This window comes from Megascapheus bottae, chromosome 8 (assembly GCF_031878675.1).
Source record: "Megascapheus bottae isolate mThoBot1 chromosome 8, mThoBot2.hap1, whole genome shotgun sequence".
Classification (NCBI taxonomy): domain Eukaryota; kingdom Metazoa; phylum Chordata; class Mammalia; order Rodentia; family Geomyidae; genus Megascapheus; species Megascapheus bottae.
In genome coordinates, this window is record NC_143516.1 from 40,307,968 (window position 1) to 40,325,141 (window position 17,174).

Sequence of the window (17,174 nt, forward strand, 5' to 3'; positions counted from 1 at the left end):
AGCATGATTTATTTATTTTTATATATTTTTTATTGTAATTAATAGAAGGGTTACATGATATTTGCCAGATAAATGGTGCATTAATTCCCATACGTTGATACCCTTTCACATGTCTTGGTCCCCATTTTCCTTCCCCCCTCCCCCACCCCTCATCTTGTTTTCCCCCGTTCCCTATTAATTTTTGCCAGTCCTGGGGCTTGAAGCCATCCTTGGGCCTTCTCTTACACTTGAGCCACAGCACCACTTTCAGCTAGGCATGCACTCTACCACTAGGCCATACTCCTGGCCTAGAGCTGTAATTCTTGTTTTGTGGGGAGGGGGTCATGAGGCTTGAACTCAGCCTGGGCACTGTCCTTGAGCTCTTCAGCTCAAGGATACCACCCTACCCCGTAAGCCACAGCCCCACTTTCCATTTTCTAGAGATAAGAGTCTCACAGACTTTAGTGCCTGGGCTGGCTTTGAACCTTGATCCTCAGATCTCAGCCTCTTGAGTAGCTAGGATTACAGGCATGAGTCACCATGCCCAACTGGAGCGGTAATTCTTGTACTAGAGATGTGGCAAAGAACTAGAGGATGATTGAGGAAGACTGAAGTCTAGTGTACTACAGGTCTGGAGTGTCATGCTCATGGCCTCCCCCATCTTTAGATGTGCATCAAGTCAGGCTAGATCTTCCATCACAAAGTTTAAAAGTCTCCCAGTCCAATGCAGATGCCTTACTGCAGATGAATGGATACAGAAAATGTGGTATGTGTACACAATGGAATTCTACATAGCCAACAGACAAGATAAAATAATGGCATTCGCAGGGAAGTGGATGAATCATGTTGAGTGAGACAAGTCAAGACCTAAGGATCAAAAGGCGCATGGTATCCTTAATATGTGGCTATTAAATCCAAAGAGTACAAGAGCGAAGACTCAATAACTGCATACCCAAAGCTATGGACATGGTAATGGAAATATAAACATAACTATATAGACATAAAAACCTATGACTCTATAGACATGTTTTATTTCTTAAATTAATATGTTTCTATGACATACAAACCCTTAGCCTAATTTTGATTAAGTTCTAAATACTAAGTCCCAGTCATTGTAAATAGAGATTCCCTCCTTGAACACTTGTTTGTTAAACTTGTCATTTAAAATATGATGTAAAAATCAACATTAATAAATTCTTTAAAAAAAAAAAAAGTCCTGTGCACAGCAAAGCATAGAAGATTTTGCTCCATGGGAGACTATGTAAAAAGCAAATTCTAAGCCAGGCGCCAGTGGCTTACACCTGTAATCCTAGCTTCCCAGGAGGGTGAGACCTGAGGATCGCAGGGCAGTTCGAAGCCAGCCCACAGAGAAAAGTCTTTGTGAAACTCTTATCGCCAGTAAACCACTCAAAAACAAGAAGAAGGGGTTGAGGATTTAACTCAGTTCAGTTGGGGATTTACCTGAGTTCAGTCCTCAGCTCTGGGGAAAAAAGTGGGGGAGGGGAAATGGGAGTTTGGCCTAGCGGTAGGTAGAGTGCTTACCTAGCATGCACAAAAACCCGAGTTTGATAGTTTGATTCTTCAGTACCACACACACAGAAAAAGCCAGAAGTGGTGCTGTGGTTCAAGTGATAGAGCGCTAGCCTTGAGAAAGCCCAAGACAGTGCTCAGGCCCTGAGTCTAAGCCCCATGTCTGGCAAAGAGAGAGTGGGGTAGGAGGGGAAAGAAGAAAAGAAACAAGAACTGGCACTGTGACTCAAGTGGTAGAGCACAAAGAAGCTTGGGGACAATGCCCAGGCCCTGAGTTCAAGGATCACAACCAATCAAAAAAAAAAAGCCTAAGACTAAGGATGGATGGAGTGCCTGGACTAACATATCAAGATCTTATCTCAAGAAAGGGGAAACAAACAAAAAAAAAACAGAAGTGAAATAAGCAGTGTCTTAAATACAGAATGTGCTATCTATTCCTTCCCCATCATCAAGCTGCAGTTTTTCTCCTTAAGTCTGAGTATATTATTTAGCATTTGTCCCTGGTGACTATCATCTTGCTTTGATGATCTATTCCTCTCATTTCTTAATGTTATTTTAAAATTAGATTCTTGTTCTCTGAGGCGTTAGCAATTCCACACACCTCAGTGGCATCGACAGATTTAATTATCATAATCTCTGTTCCCCTTGTGGGTAGTGAATAAAATTATTAAATGATTTTAATGATCAGCCTCTTTATGACATCATAAAACACACTACCCTTTCACTTTGCCAAATCCTATTGATATTGTCTGAAGATAGGCAATTATAAATCTTGTTCTCCTTCACTTTCTCTTTCCTCTTTCTCCTCTTCTCCCCATCCCCCCTCTTTTCCCAGTCCTAGAGTTAGAACCCAGGGCCTAGGCACTGTTTCTGAACTTTTTGGATTTAGTCTAGCACTCTACCACTTGAGCCATAGTTTCACTTCCAGTTTTTTGGTGGTTAATTGGAGATAAGAGTTTCATGGGCTTTCCCACCTAGGCTGGTTAAACTACCATCCTTAGATCTCAGCCTCCTGAGTAGCAAGGACTATAGGCATTAGCCATGGACTCCTCCCAGCTTATAAATCTCTCTTGTTTTTCTTCAAATCATATTGCTAGGCATCTTTAACTTCCATTTCCTATACATGAGAAACAGAAATGTTTTTGGTTTTCTCTTTCTCCTTACCTTAACTCTGTTATATTAAACCCTTCCTAAAATTTTTTAAATCATTATTGCTCAGTAGATATTAGGTGAAAAATGAACTATGCACTGTTTGGGCAGGGATGGGAGGAGAAAACTAGGGGAAAGTGAAGGAAAGGATGACATCCAAAAAGAAATATACTCAAAACTTGTTGCCAGTGGTTACACCTATAACCCTAACTACTCAGGAGGCTGAGATCTCAGGATCAAGGTTCAAAGCCAGCCCAGACAGGAAAGCCCATGAGATTCTTATCCAGCAAACTACCAAAAAAGCCGAAGTGAATGAAGCTTTGACTCAAGCAGTAGAGTTAGTCCTAGCAAAAAGGGGCAGACCCTGAATTCAAGCCCCAGAACCTGAACAACAGAAAAAAGGAATGTACTCATTACCTGACATATGAAACAGTAACTCCTCTATACAACACCTTAGTAATAACAATAAAATTATATTTTAATTAAAAAAATTAGCAGGCTAGGAATATGGCTTAGTGGTAGAATACTTGCCTAGCATGCACGCATAAAGCCATGGGGTAGATTCCTCAGTACCACATAAACAGAAAAAGCTGGAAGTGGTAGAATGCTAGCCCTGAGTTCAAGCTCCAGGACCAGCAAAAAAGAAAAAATGAAATAAAAGAAATTACCTTACTGGATATCGGATATCTGTGTACCCAAACAGCAATATACCTGTGTGTGTGTGTGTGTGTGTGTGTGTGTGTGTGTGTGTGTGTGTGTGTGTGTAAATTTTAACATTTCAAATTTTAATAAATCAAATTACTGGCTATTGATCTTTGCTTTGTAATGTTATGCATAAAATGTTAAATTAATGGTGCAATCTCATTCTTTGGGGGAGGGACAGGTACTAGGGTTTGAAATCAGTCCTTAGTTTTTGGCTCAGGTCTGGTGCTCTACCACACTGAAGACACAGCTCTACTTCCAGCCTCTTGTTGACTAATTCGAGAAAAGAGCCTCACAAGCTTTCCTTTCCAGGCTGGGTTCGAATTAGGATCCTTAAATCTAAGCTTTCTAAGCCTAAATTTTCTGTGTTGAATTACATACCTCTAAAACCATTACCTAGCTTAATATCTAACATTTATCAGGAAGCTTAAGGCAGACTTCAGTTATTGATGAAGACCCATCCAAGTTTGTTAGCCTGGAATTGTATCTGAGTGTTCATCTCGGTTCCCTGATGTCTTACTACATGGCACATCATAGATTCCCAGTAAATATTTGCTAAATGACTGTTAAATGAATGAATGCCACACTAAACCCTATATTTTATAACTATTCCTTGCCTATTTGACCCTATCTTTATTTGTCTTATTTCCCCTCAAGTATATTTTTAATTAAATGGTTACATCCTCAGTGCCTTACATCTCCTAGGTAATCTTTTGAATCTTAACCTGGAAAGCGAACTCAGAATGCCCTGCAGGCTGCTTCTGCAGGTGAATGCGCTGCACTGTAGGATAGCTGGATTCAATTATTGCTCCCAGTTTGTGGTACCAGGAACCACCTGTGCACAGGAAGAGTCAGTATATCTTTATGTAAAGGAGAAAGCCTCTGACCCCATAGAGAAGCCTGTTAGGTCCATTGAAACAGATTTTAAATAGATCTAAAGTGAGTTTTTTTTCTTCTTGTCTCTCTTCTTGTCTCTGAGATAGGCATGGGCTTCCAAAATTAAGGGAGTGTGTGTGCCAGGCTCATGCCTGGAATCCTACCTACTCAGGTGGCTGAGATTTGAGGATTGAGGTTCAAACCCAGCCCAGGCAATAAAGAATGTGAGACTTTTTATCTCCAGTTAACCACTTGAAAATGGGAAATGGTGCTGGGGATCAGGGGTAAGGTAGTAGCCTTGAGCTAATGAACTCAGGGACAACACCCAGACCCAGGGGTAGGGTGGTGGCCTTGAGCTGAAGAGCTCAGGGACAGTGTCCTGGTCCACAGTTCAAGTCTCATGACCGACAAAAAAAAAAGTGTGTGTGCGTGTGTGTGTGTGTGTGTGTGTGTGTGTGTGTGTGTGTGTGTGTGTGTAAAAAGCACGGGGGGGAGGAGAAAACCATTTCAATGTAGCTATGAAATGTGGTTTTAGTAAGTTAGATGTCTTTGTCATTACCTATTTATATTTCCAGGCTTATCAATTAATTCTATGGTCTGATTTCGTAACAGATTATGGATTTTTTGAGTCTTGGCCATGCGCAAAGCTGTAATCTGTTTAGTTGGTATACCTGAAGCCATTCCTGTTTCCTGGATAGTATCTGCAAGCACTCTCAGCCTCCCCACTTACCGCATCAAACCAAGTATTGATCCTCAGTAATGTGCCTCACCATCTTTCCTGCAATAACAAGGTGGCTGTGCCCTCCATTTCAAGCAAAACTACTGTGGTAATTTTTCAGTAGTGTTCACAGGACCTGCAACATAGCTGAGTGATGTGTACAATATTAACTAAGGATTGGAGGCAAGGAGATCTTGCCTATAGACTCCCCACCAAGCACTGCTGGATGAAAGGCCTTGCCTTTCACAAGAGCACAGCACAGCCAAAGCCTGAACATTAGCTAGTGCACAGTGCAATGGTGCCCCCTGTGGAAGATCTCCCTATTGTGGACCTGAGGAAATGATGCTGACCTGCATCTTTGATTCATTGCTGACAAGATTTGTGTGTACCTGATTAGGAAAGATGACATGCTTTCCTAAGTGGTGTGTTTTCTGTAAAACATGTGCCACTGTATGCATGATTTCCAGCATGAACACAAGGCACACAAAGCAGCATATCAGATGGGTCTATCAGATTCTCTCTGAATCTCAGAAATTTCACACTGTATTAAAGTTAGTATGTCAGAGGATCAAGATTCTTCCATGTCTGCTGAGTGTACTGCATGTGTGTTCTTTTCTACGATGCCACTCACTTCTCAGGGTGAAGTTCATGTTATTCCAACACTTGGGAGACTGAGACTGGTGGGTTCAACGTTGAAACCAACCTAATCTGCATAGTGAAACCTTGGCTTAAAAAATCAAAATAATGAGAAGCCGGGCACAGTGGCTCACGCCTGTAATCTTAGCTACTCAGGAGGCTGAGATCTGAGGATCATGGTTCAAAGCCAGCCCGGCACTAAGGTCCATGAAACTCCTATTTCCAATTAATCACCAAAACACTGGAAGTGGTGCTGTGGCTCAAGGGGTAAAGCAGTAGCCTCAAGCTGAAGAGCTCGGGGACAGTGCCCAGCCCCAGAGTCCAAGTCCCACGATGACAAAAATAAGTAAAATAAATAAAAATAAGGGGCCAGGAGTTTGGCCTAGTGGTGGAGGGCTTGGCTGGCATGCATGAAGATCTGGGTTGGATTCCTCAGTTCCAGATACATAGAAAAAGCCATAAGTGGTGCTGTGGCTCAAGCACTAGAGCTCTAGCCTTGAGAAAGCCCAAGGACAGTGCTCAGGCCCTGAGTTCTAGCCCCAGGACTGGCAAAAATAATTAGTTAATTAATTAAAATAAGACATTGGGCACCAGTGGCTCATACCTGTAATCCTGGACAGCATTCAGGCCTAGAGTTCAAGTCCCATGACTGACATACGTACACACACACACACACACACACACACACACACACACACACACATACATAAAGTGATGTTGTCCAAAAAGAAATGTACTCTTTGCCTGACTTATGTGACTGTAACCCCTCTGTATATCATCTTTTTAAAAAGCAATTAAAAAATAAATAATAAAGCCAGGTGCTGGTGGCTCACACCTATGATCCTGTCTACTCAGGAGGCTGAGGTCGGAAGGCCATGAAAGACTTTCCTGGGCAGAAAGTTTATAAACTTTATTGCCAGCTTATTGACTCTTATTGCCAGCTGACAGTGGGTAGCTCATGCCTGTAATCCTAGCTACTCAGGAAGCTGAGATCTGAGGATCAAGGCTCAAAGCCAGCTGCGGCACAGCTGGGGGACCTGAGACTCTCATCTCCAATTAACCTCTAGAAAAGGAGAAGTGGGGCTTGGTTGAAGGGTAAAGAGGAAGCCTTGAGCTGAAGAGCTCAGGGACAGCGCCCAGGCTGAATTCAAGCCCCATAACCCGCAAAAAAAATAAAATAATAAAATAAAAAACTGTCATAGAGAATTGGTAATTTATTTTTCAAACACAGATATGTTCTTATGTCAGCAGTAATCATACTTGAAAAATTTTAAATGCTTTCATGAACCAGTGTGAAATACTATATAGAATGTTTATAGTTGAAGACAGGTTTTGTCATCCTTATTAGTACATGCCTTTAATCCTGCACTCCTGAAGACTTAAGTGGGAGGCTGGCAAATTTAAGGCTAGTCTTTATTACATAACAGTTTCCGTATAGTAAGAAGTCCATTGCAATAGTTTCAGTACAGGAAGAGCCCATTGCAAAAAGAAAGATAATCCTCTCTGGTCTTTTTGTTTGTTTTTTGCTGTACTAGGGATTGAACTCAAGGCATCATACTTCCAAAGCAGGTACTTTACCATTTGAGCCACACTTCCAGTCCCCTTGCTGGACTCTTGTCCCTATTACTTAACAGCTCTCTGTTAGAGTTTCTCCTAAGTGTTAAAGTCTTTGGTTTCTTTGGACTGTTTTTGTTGCTTCCAGTTCTTCTATAGTCATTCACATCACATGCCATAAACATCTCTTTCATATTTTGAAAAGATTTTTCCCCCAAAACTTAGGGCCTTTCATTTGTTTGGCTTCCTTGATTGGCTTATGGCCCTGTAACTTGAGCCATGTCTCCAATACTTTTTTGTTTTGTTTTGTTTTGTTTTGGGGAGATTTTTTTGTTTTTTTTCTTGTGTGCTAGTCCTGGAGATTGGACCCAGGGCCCAATCTCTGAGCCTAAGCTAAAGGCTAGTGCTCCACAGCTCTGCTTCTGGCTTTTTGATGTTTAATTGGAGAGTCTAGTCTCGTGGGCTTTCTTTCCAAGGCTAGCTTTGAACCGTGATCCCCAGATCTCAGCCTCCTGAATAGATAAGGATTACAAATGTGAGCCACCAATACCCAGGTCCATTTTGTGTTTTATTGGTGATTTTAATTTTTGATTTTTTTTTCCAGTCCTGGAGCTTGCACTCAGGGCCTAGGCACTATCCCTGAAATTTTTCTGTGTATATGATACTGAGGAATCGAACCCAGGGTTTGGGCATGCTAGGCAAGCATGCTACCACTAGGCCACACTCCCAGCCCTACTGGTGACTTTGAAAGAGCAATCTCACAGACTTTTCTACCTTGTCTAGATTTGAACCTAAATCTTCCAGATCATGCCTCCCTACTAGTTAGGATTTACAAGTGAGTCATTGGCACCAAGCTTAAAAGAACTTTTCAACAAAGTAATTTTCAGAAGTATACAATAATTTTCTCATATGAGTAAAATTTACCAAAATCTTAAATAAATTGTACTTTTAAGTATTTTGCATCATCTCTTTGTTGATATCTTTAATTGAATCCTATAACAGGAGATTGGGCTTTAATTTTATTTCAGGTAATACTGTAGTTCTGTAATTATTCAGTTGATTTAATTAAAAACTTTAGTTATATTAATGCCCTCAAGTGCTATCTATGTAAGAGAAAGAAAACACAGACTGATAACTTCTTTTTTAATGGCTACAGTATTTTTGATCCATAAGGACCAAAGTAAACACACTAGCACTTTTTTCTTTTTTTCTTTTTTTTTCTGTTGGTTGTGGGGCTTGGACTCTGGGCCTGGGCCCTGACCCTGAGTCTTCAACTCAAGGCTACCACCCTACCCCTTGAACCATAGCCCCACTTCTGGTTCTCTAGTGGTTTCTAGTGCCCGGGCTGGCTTTGAACCATGATTCTCAGATCTCAGTCTCCTGAGTAGTTAGGATTACAGGCGTGAGCCACCACTCCCTGCTCACACTAGCACTTTCTAGAAGTGGAAATAACTTTTTTTTTTTTTTTTTGCCAGTCCTGTGGCTTGAACTCAGGGGCTAGGCACCGTCCCTGAGCCTCTCTGGCCTCAAGGCTAGCACTCTATCTCTTGAGCCACAGTCCACTTCTGGCTTTTTCTGTATATGTGGTGCTGGGGAATCAAACCTAGGGCTTCATGCATGCTAGCACTCTTATCACTAGGCCATATTCCCAGCCCAATAAGGTTTTTGTTTGTTTAACTGTAACTTTTCTCTTACAGCTATTAGAACTGAGGGCATGGGTGAAATTTTGCAGTGTTTCACGGAACACCTTAAAGTTGTAGAATTGCATCTGTCCCCTCTAACATGTGATCTTACAGGCATTTCTCTGTTTCTCTAGCTACTCAGCCCAAATCAAACAAACAGCAAGTAAATGTTTGGTAAAGGCGGAGTTATGTGTATGCTTTTTCATAATTTTTTATAATTTTATTGTTAAGGTGTTATACAGAGCATTTACTGTTTTATAATTCAGGTGATAAGTACATTTTTTTTTGGACATTGTTACCCCTTTCCCCCACTTCCAGCCAACCCAACTTTTAAAAGCAGTGTCTGGGGGGGGCAGAGAGCATGGCCTAGTGGTAGAGTGTTTGCCTAGCATGCATGAAGATCTGGGTTCAATTCCTTGATACCACATACACAGAAAAAGCCAGAAGTGGTGCTGTGGCTCAAGTGTAGACTCTAGCCTTGTAAAAGCCCAAGGACAGTGCCTGGTACACTGTAGCCAAGAACAGTGTGATGTATGTAGAGTAGCTGAGCCAGCTACCTACAGGTGGTGTGGGAATATCAGTTGAGCCTAGTAGTTCTAGGTTCATGGCCAGTAGCAATATTCTCTCTAAATAAAAAAATTAATTAAGTACAGTAATTTCAAATACATGCATCATTTAGTGAATTACTGTCAAATTAGGATAACCACTGAGATGAACCAAGCTTACATCTTTGCATTTTGAGGTTTCTCATGTGAGTCATTTTTTTTTTTTTTTGGTTGGTTCTGGGGCTTGAACTCTGGGTGTAGGTGTTGTCCTGAGTCCTTCAGCTCAAGTTTATCACACTACCACTTGAACCATAGCACCACTAATTGGAGATAAGAATCTCATGGACTTTTGTGCCCGGGCTGGCTTTAAACTGTGATCCCAGGTCTTTGCCTCCTGAGTAGCTAGGATTACATGTATAAGCCACTGGCACCCTGCTCTCATGTGAGTCGTATGATCATCCACATTTAGGAGCTCTGTGTTTCTCATTACACTTGCTAAGGTTAAAATCATTTTCATCAAGATAGACCTAGTACCTATTCTAGATTCCAGTAAAAATGAATTTTGTTTATAATTTATTAGATGCATCTAAAGTATCTCTTCTGAGCCAACAATTTATGTTTAGCTGGCAAATGTCAGTAAGAAATAATACCTTCCTGGGCTGGGAGTTTGGCCTAGTGGTAGAGTGCTCACCTAGCATGCACAAAGTCCTGGGTTCGATTCCTCAGTACCACATACATAGAAAAGCTGAAAGTGGTGCTATGGCTCAAATGATAGAGCACTGGCCTTAAGGAAAAAGCCCAAGTACAGTGCTTCAAGCCCTGAGTTTAAGCCCCAGGACTGGCAAAAGAAAAGAAAGGAAAAGAAAAGAAGAGAAAAGAAAAGAAGGAAAATAATACCTTCCATGAAGGATTGTGTTACTAGTGCATCATTTTATATCTGAAAGCTATCAGGTCCCTTAATAAGCAAAGTCCTGGGAGGCCCACCCACTGTGGGTTTGAGGGTGTGTGGAAAGAATCATCATTAGTCGAGGAAAATGAATTGTAGACTTGGGCAACTTGCAGTGCTATCTTCTTGACTACTGTTTGTTTGCTTGCTTGTTTGTTTGCCAGTCGTGGGGCTTTTGCTCAGGGACTGAGCACTATCCTTGGGCCTTCTCAGGGCTACAGCTATACCCCTTCAGCCATAGCACCACTTCCAGCCTTTTCTATGTATGTGGTACCAAGGAATCAAACCCTGGCCTTTGTGCATATGAGGCAAGCACTCTACCACTAAGCCAAACTCCCAGCCTTGACTACTGTTTCATAGTCATTTGGTGCATCTCCAAACAAAGGTGAAACATCCTGTAGCGTGCCTCATGCCCAGAGCCTAATCCTCACAACTCAGAGCCTTTCATTAAATAGTCAAGGTTTCTGTGATCCCATGACACTAGACAGTTTAAAATCAGACATGATGGAAGTATTACACCACAAAAATCTACAAAACGTTAAACTGGGGCTTTGTTCCCCTTCTCCCTTCACTTAAGCTAATTTACCAGCATACTACTGCCTGTAGCTTACTTCCAAATAGTTTAGAAACACACATACACACACATAGAAATGAGGACTGGAGATGTAGCCCAGCAATAGAGCCCTTGCCTAGCACGTGCGAGGCTGTAGATTTAAACCCAGCATTACAGAAAAAAAAAGGGGAGGGGGAAGGAGAGAGAAAAGAGAGGGGAGAAAAATGACTAAAACTCACTGTGCCAGGTGCTAGTGGCTCACACCTGTAATCCTAGCTATTCAGGAGGCTGAGATCTGAGGATCGTGGTTTGAAGGCAGCCAAGGCAAGGAAAGTCCATGAGACTTTCTCTAATTAACCCTCAGAAAACCAGAACTGGCACTGTAGCTCAAAGTGGTAGAGTTCTAGCCTTGAGGGGAAAAGCTCAAGCATAGCACCCAGACCCTGAGTTCAAGCCCACAACCAACCAACAACAATAAAACCTCACTGAATCTAGGTGAAAGATATAGTATCATTTCTTGTATTAATTCAGTAATCAAGAAAGCTTTACTGTGAAAGCCAAAGTATAAGTATCTTCAGCTTCATAGACAATTTATTCTCTATAGTAAGAACTCCTCTCTGTTATTTTGCCCCTGTACCACAAAGCAGCCAAAGGTAGTACCTGTAACTGGACCTGGTTATGGTCCAAGAAAACTGTATAGCCAGGCACTAGTGGCATAGATCACACTTAAAATCCTAACTACTCAAAAGGCTGAGATCCACAGAACACAGTTCAAGCCAGTTTGGGCAAGAAATTGTGTGAGACTCATATCCAAATAACCACCAAATGAGAGTGAAATGAGCTGTGGCTTGAATGCTATCCTTGAGCATAAAACCTTAGGGCCTAGGCCCTGAGTTCAAGCTCCAGGCCTAGCACAAAACAACAACAAAAAGAAAAACTTTATATACAAACATGGAGCTAGATTTAGTTCCCTTCAGCATATATGTACTTAATATTTTTTGTGTGTCTCACTGGCTTTTGCCTATAATCCTACTCAATTTGCTGAGATTTGAGGATCCTAGTTTGAAGCCAGACCAAGCAGGAAAAGTCAGTGAGACTCTTGTCTCCAATTAGCCATCAAAAAGCTATGGCTCAAGTGATAGAACACTAACTTTTTTGTACTCAGGGACAGTACCCTGAATTCAAGCCCCTACAACCAGTACTAAAAAAAACACAGCCAGGTACAGTAGCCTTGAGCTGAACCACTCAGGGAGAGCACCCTGGCCCAGGGGTAGGGTGGTAACCTTGAGCTGAAGAGCTCAAGGACAGCACCCAGGCCAGAGTTCTAGCACCGTGACCTCAAAAAATAAATAAAACACATAGTCTAGGCCAGGCGCCATGGTGCACACCTATAATCCTAGCTACTCAGGAGACTGAGATCAGCCCAGGGCACTTAAAGAATTCTTGAGACTCCAGTGATTACTAGAAAATGGGAAATGGGGCTGTGGCTCTAAGGGTAGGACAGTAGCCTTGAACTGACAGCTCAGTGACAGTGCCCAGGCCCAGAGTTTAAGCCCCATGATCCACAAAAATAAATAAATAAATAAATAAATAAATAAATAAATAAAAACATAGTCTAGCTGGGTGTGGTTGAGTCATGACTATAATCCTGCTCAGAAGGCTGAGATCTGAGGATTATAATTTGAAACTAGCCTGGGCAGAAATTTCCATTTAACCAACAAAAGGCTAGAAGTGGAGGTGTGGCTTAAGTGGTAGAGTTGCCAACTTTGAACAAAAAAGCCAAACAGGACAAATATGCCCTGAGTTCAAGCCTTAGTACTAGCACAATATATAAATGTGTGTGTGTGTGTGTGTGTGTGTGTGTGTGTGTGTTTTAAAGGTAAGAAATAGTGTAAATTTCTTCTTTTATTGACCTTTCATGAAGTGTGGAAGATTAAAATGCATTGCTGTGTAGGCTGGGTGTTTGGCCTAGTGGTAGAGTGCTTGTTTAGCATGCATGAAGACCCAGGTTCCATTATTCAGTACCACATATATAGAAAAAAGCTGGAAGTGGTGCTGTGGCTCACGCAGTAGAGCTCTAGCCTTGAGAAATCCCAAGGAAAGGGCCGGGAGTTTGGCCTAGTGGTAGAGTGCTTGCCTAGCATGCACGAAGACCCAGGTTCAATTCCTCAGCACCAGATACAAAGAAAAAAGCTGGAAGTGGTGCTGTGGCTCAAGGGTAGAGCTCTAGCCTTGAGAAAAGTCAAAGGACAGTGCTTAGGCCCTGAATTCAAGCCCCACAACTAGCAAAAGAAAAAAAAAGAAAGAAAGAAATCCCAAGGACAGTGCTCAGGCCCTGAGTTCAAGCCTCAAGACTGGCAAAAAAAAAAAAAAAAAAAGCAATGCTATATAATAGCACTGTACTCCAGATGTGCACAAGATACTCTGGGATCCTGAGGAAGAGGGATAACCAGCCCCTTAGGCCATCATCATAGCCCAGTGTGCACATTACACCCCAGTAGAATCTTGGAGAACTGGTTGGGGTAAGGGATATTAGCTCCAGAGAGGATGGTAGATCGGATCTGAGAATTGCAGCTAAAAATGCATAAGGAAGGGAGTGGAGATGGAATAGGCAAGAACAAGATTAAAGGAAGTATTTCCCTCTCTTCTATAAGACCTTGGACTTTTAAAGGTCTTGAAAGGCAGTTGTGAGCAGACTGGAGTAGCATTTTATAAAGCTCTTCCTTACAGTGTGATATGACGAATGGGGTCCAGGGATGTAATACTGGTGGTGTGAGGACTCTGTAAGAGATGACTGCAAAAAATAATCCACCCAAAGGATGATGATAGCCTGAAGTGTCAATGGTAAGAGCTTAAATTTGAGAGCTCCAAAGGAGATAGAACAACAAGATCTTGTTGACTATGTCAGGGAAAGTGGCTACAGCCAGGTGCTAGTGGCTCATGTCTATAGTACTAGCTACTTAGGAAATTACTAGGTACTTAGGAAACTGAGATCCAAGGATCATGGCAAAAAATGTCTGTGAGACTCTTATCTCCATAAACTACTAAAAAGCAGGAATGTGGCCTGGGAGTGTGGCCTAGTGGTAGAATGCTCACCTAGCATGCATGAAACCCTGAGGTACTGAGGATTCCATTCCTCAGTACCACATAAATAGAAAAAGCCAAAAGTGGTGCTGTGACTGAAGGAGTAGAGCTCTAGCCTTTAGAAAGCCCAAGGACAGTGCCCGGGCCCTGAGTTTAATCCCCACGACCGATGGGGGTGGAGGGAAGCTGGGATGTGGAGCTATGGCTCAAGTGGTAGAGCTCTAGCCTTGGGCAGAAAAGTTCAAGGACAGAACACAGTTCCAGTTCCTGAGTTCAAGCCACAGGACTGGTACCAAAAAGCAGTGGCTGAGGATGGCCACATGGTCTTAGAGTCTAAAGACAATAAAATTGGGTCTCTTGCCCAGATGTATATCCTTCCCAAGCAGGAGAGTCACTTGGTGCTCGTTGCTGTCCCCCAGCGTACAGGTTGAAAACAACCTTAGTGTGGCTGCAGTGTATGCTAGAAGGGAGCACAAGGACAGTCTAGTGCTGTAGCCCGGAAGTGACATGCAGCATTCCCAGAACTGGCCTCCTAGTCTCTAAGGTCCAGAATTCAGTTGTACAGGCTGCTGCCTAGGTGTCTGGTGTGGATGTGGGGATTGAATGGACGAGACTCTCAATTCCTGCAGAACAAAATAAGCATTTGTTGGAGTCATTGGTTGAGAAGGTGGAACTAGGACAAAGGAAATTTAGCAGACCAAAATGTAAGCATAACCATATCATTGGTTCTCTCAGTTAAAGAAGGAATTTGGAAATCAATGACATTTCCAGCCTGAGTTTACCTTCCTTCCTTCCTTCCTTCCTTCCTTCCTTCCTTCCTTCCTTCCTTTCTTTCTTTCTTTCTTTTTTCCTTTCTTTCTTTCTTTCATTTATTCATTTTTGTGCTAGTCCTAGGGCTTGAACTCAGGACTTTGGGGGTGTTTGTTTTCTCAATGCTCACTGAATCCATAGATCCACTTCTAGCCTTTGGGCAGTTAATTAAAGATAGTTAAAGGCCAGGAGGGTGGCCTAGTCATAGAGTGCTTGCCTAGCATACATGAAACCCCGGGTCTGATACCTCAGTATCACATACAGAGAAAAAAGCCAGAAATGGTGCTGTGCCTCAAGAGGTAGAGTGCTAGCCATGAGAAAGCCCAAGTACAGTGACCAGGCCCTGAGTTCTAGCTCCAGGAATGGCAAAAAAAAAAAAAAAAATAGAAAATAGTTAACTGGAGGTATGAGTCTCACCATGATCCTAAGACCTTAGCCTCCTGAATAAAGATTACAGGCCTGAGCCACTGGCACCTGGCTTTACTTTATTTTTTACAAAGGATGTTTTGAAAGGCTGAAGGCATGGCTCCAGTGATAGAGCACCTTGCTACCCCTGAGTCTCAGACCCAGAACCTGACAGGTACCAGGAAAAAAAAAGTAGGACCTGTTTGTTTCATTCTTCCCAAATAAAATCTTTTGGTTCTAAATGTGTCACATTCAGGTCACATTATTAATGTTGGTCTTGAATTTTCATAGACACTTTGTACTTTGTATCTACACATGATTTTTTTTAAGAAAAAGGTGTGAAGTGTTCCTGGCATAAGAATATCAGACTGAAATTCAAAATGCCAAAGATGTATATGCCCTCCGCCTTCATTACCACCATCCCAGCATGGCATATCTCTATAGATCAAGGGGTGGGAGTGGAGGAAATGTAATTAGGTTGATTGGAGTCTATTGTGCTGCTCTGAAGCACTGACACTAGCAGCCTCAGGGAGGTTTTAATGCCTCAGAATCACCAGGAATGATGTCTTCTCTTCTCAAAATACCAGAGCAGAAATATTGAATCTGTACTCTTTCTTTCCTTCTTTGTTTCACTCTCTCTCTCTCTCTCTCTCTCTCTCACACACACACACACACACACACACACACACACACACACACACACACAATTTAGTTGCAATCCTTACTGTGTAACTGAAAAACTGACTTTTATTGTACATTTGTTTCTTAACAGTTGTGTGAAACAATCAAAGCTGGCAAAGGTGTGACTTCAGCTATTGACCTGTGTCGTTACCATGGAAACAAGGCACTGGAAGCCCTGGAGAGCTTCCCTCCCTCAGAAGCCAGATCAGCTTTGGAAAATATTGTATTTGCTGTGACCAGATTTTCATGACACGAAATTTAAAAGACACTATTGTTCCTTGGCTGAAAAACCTAAAGAATGAAGTGATCAGGAGAGCTTTTGTGATCAAATAATCTAAACATGTTAATGATTTTAAACACGTCCACATTTTTCCCTTTTATCATATTGCTAAATGAATACTGCCTTCCTTTTGGATCCACTACAAACAAAATTAGAAGAAAAAAAGGTCAAGCAGTTTTCCCTTGTCACACCAGCAGCACACTTGAGGCTGCAGTAGCAGAAATAATTAATGAGATTCGCTCCTGTGACCTCAGCAAATGGACAGGAAATAAGTCCTTATTGATTGGACCGAGCCAGAGATGGCGCCAGGGCGGTGGCCTGTGGTTTTCCTTGTGGAGAGGACACAGCAAGCTGGAAGCTGCAGGTGTCAAGAGAAACAATGTTGAGACAAGCCCTGGAGAACTGTCAGATCGAAACTTACTGACCAGTTGTCATGGCAAAGAATAGATCAATTCATTAACGAACAGAAATATATTTATTGGTTATGTCTGTCTTTTTATGGACACAATATGAATATACTTTGTGCATTATGGGGTTTGTAAGATCCTGGGAGGAAGGAACTGCTGAAAAGTTGCCAAATATATGGAGTTGAAGATTAAGATACTATTAAATGTTAATTTAGTTATATTAAGAATTGTTTGTTTTTCTTTCTTGAAGATTAGGTTTGGTTTTTTTTTTCTTCTCCAAACACATTAGACAAAAAACAAGACCTTTTTAAACATGTTTTTAAGGCGCTTTTTCTTAGTGAAACGCACCTTTGTAATACTTTGAGTTAGAGAATATCTCTAAGTTTTACAAGCTTAAGAGTTCTAAGTTTTATCCTAGGGAATTCATTGATGAGAGTTTCCTTTTTAGAATGTCAAATTTTGGTTTTGACCCATAGACATCCACTTATGCAAAGAACATATGCAATCTGACAGGCCTGCAATTGGACACTGTGCAGTTCACAGGAGATGAATTTTGTGGTTTACACACATTGCAATATGAGAACATGGTTGACAAGAAGGCTGAGTTTACATAAATGATCTAGATTGAGACTCGGCT

At 41.8% G+C, this 17,174-nt stretch overlaps 1 protein-coding gene across 1 annotated transcript in view; it reads left to right on the plus strand.

The window, feature by feature from the left end:
- Window positions 1-16,742, plus strand: part of Pdss2 (decaprenyl diphosphate synthase subunit 2) — a 212,268-nt gene extending 195,526 nt beyond the window's left edge. The window contains exon 8 of the mRNA XM_090338343.1: window positions 15,942-16,742. Within this exon, the coding sequence (XP_090194469.1) occupies window positions 15,942-16,100 (159 nt within the window). The 3' untranslated portion in view covers window positions 16,101-16,742. The remainder of the gene's footprint in view (window positions 1-15,941) is intronic.
- The last annotated feature ends 432 nt before the right edge of the window (window positions 16,743-17,174 follow it).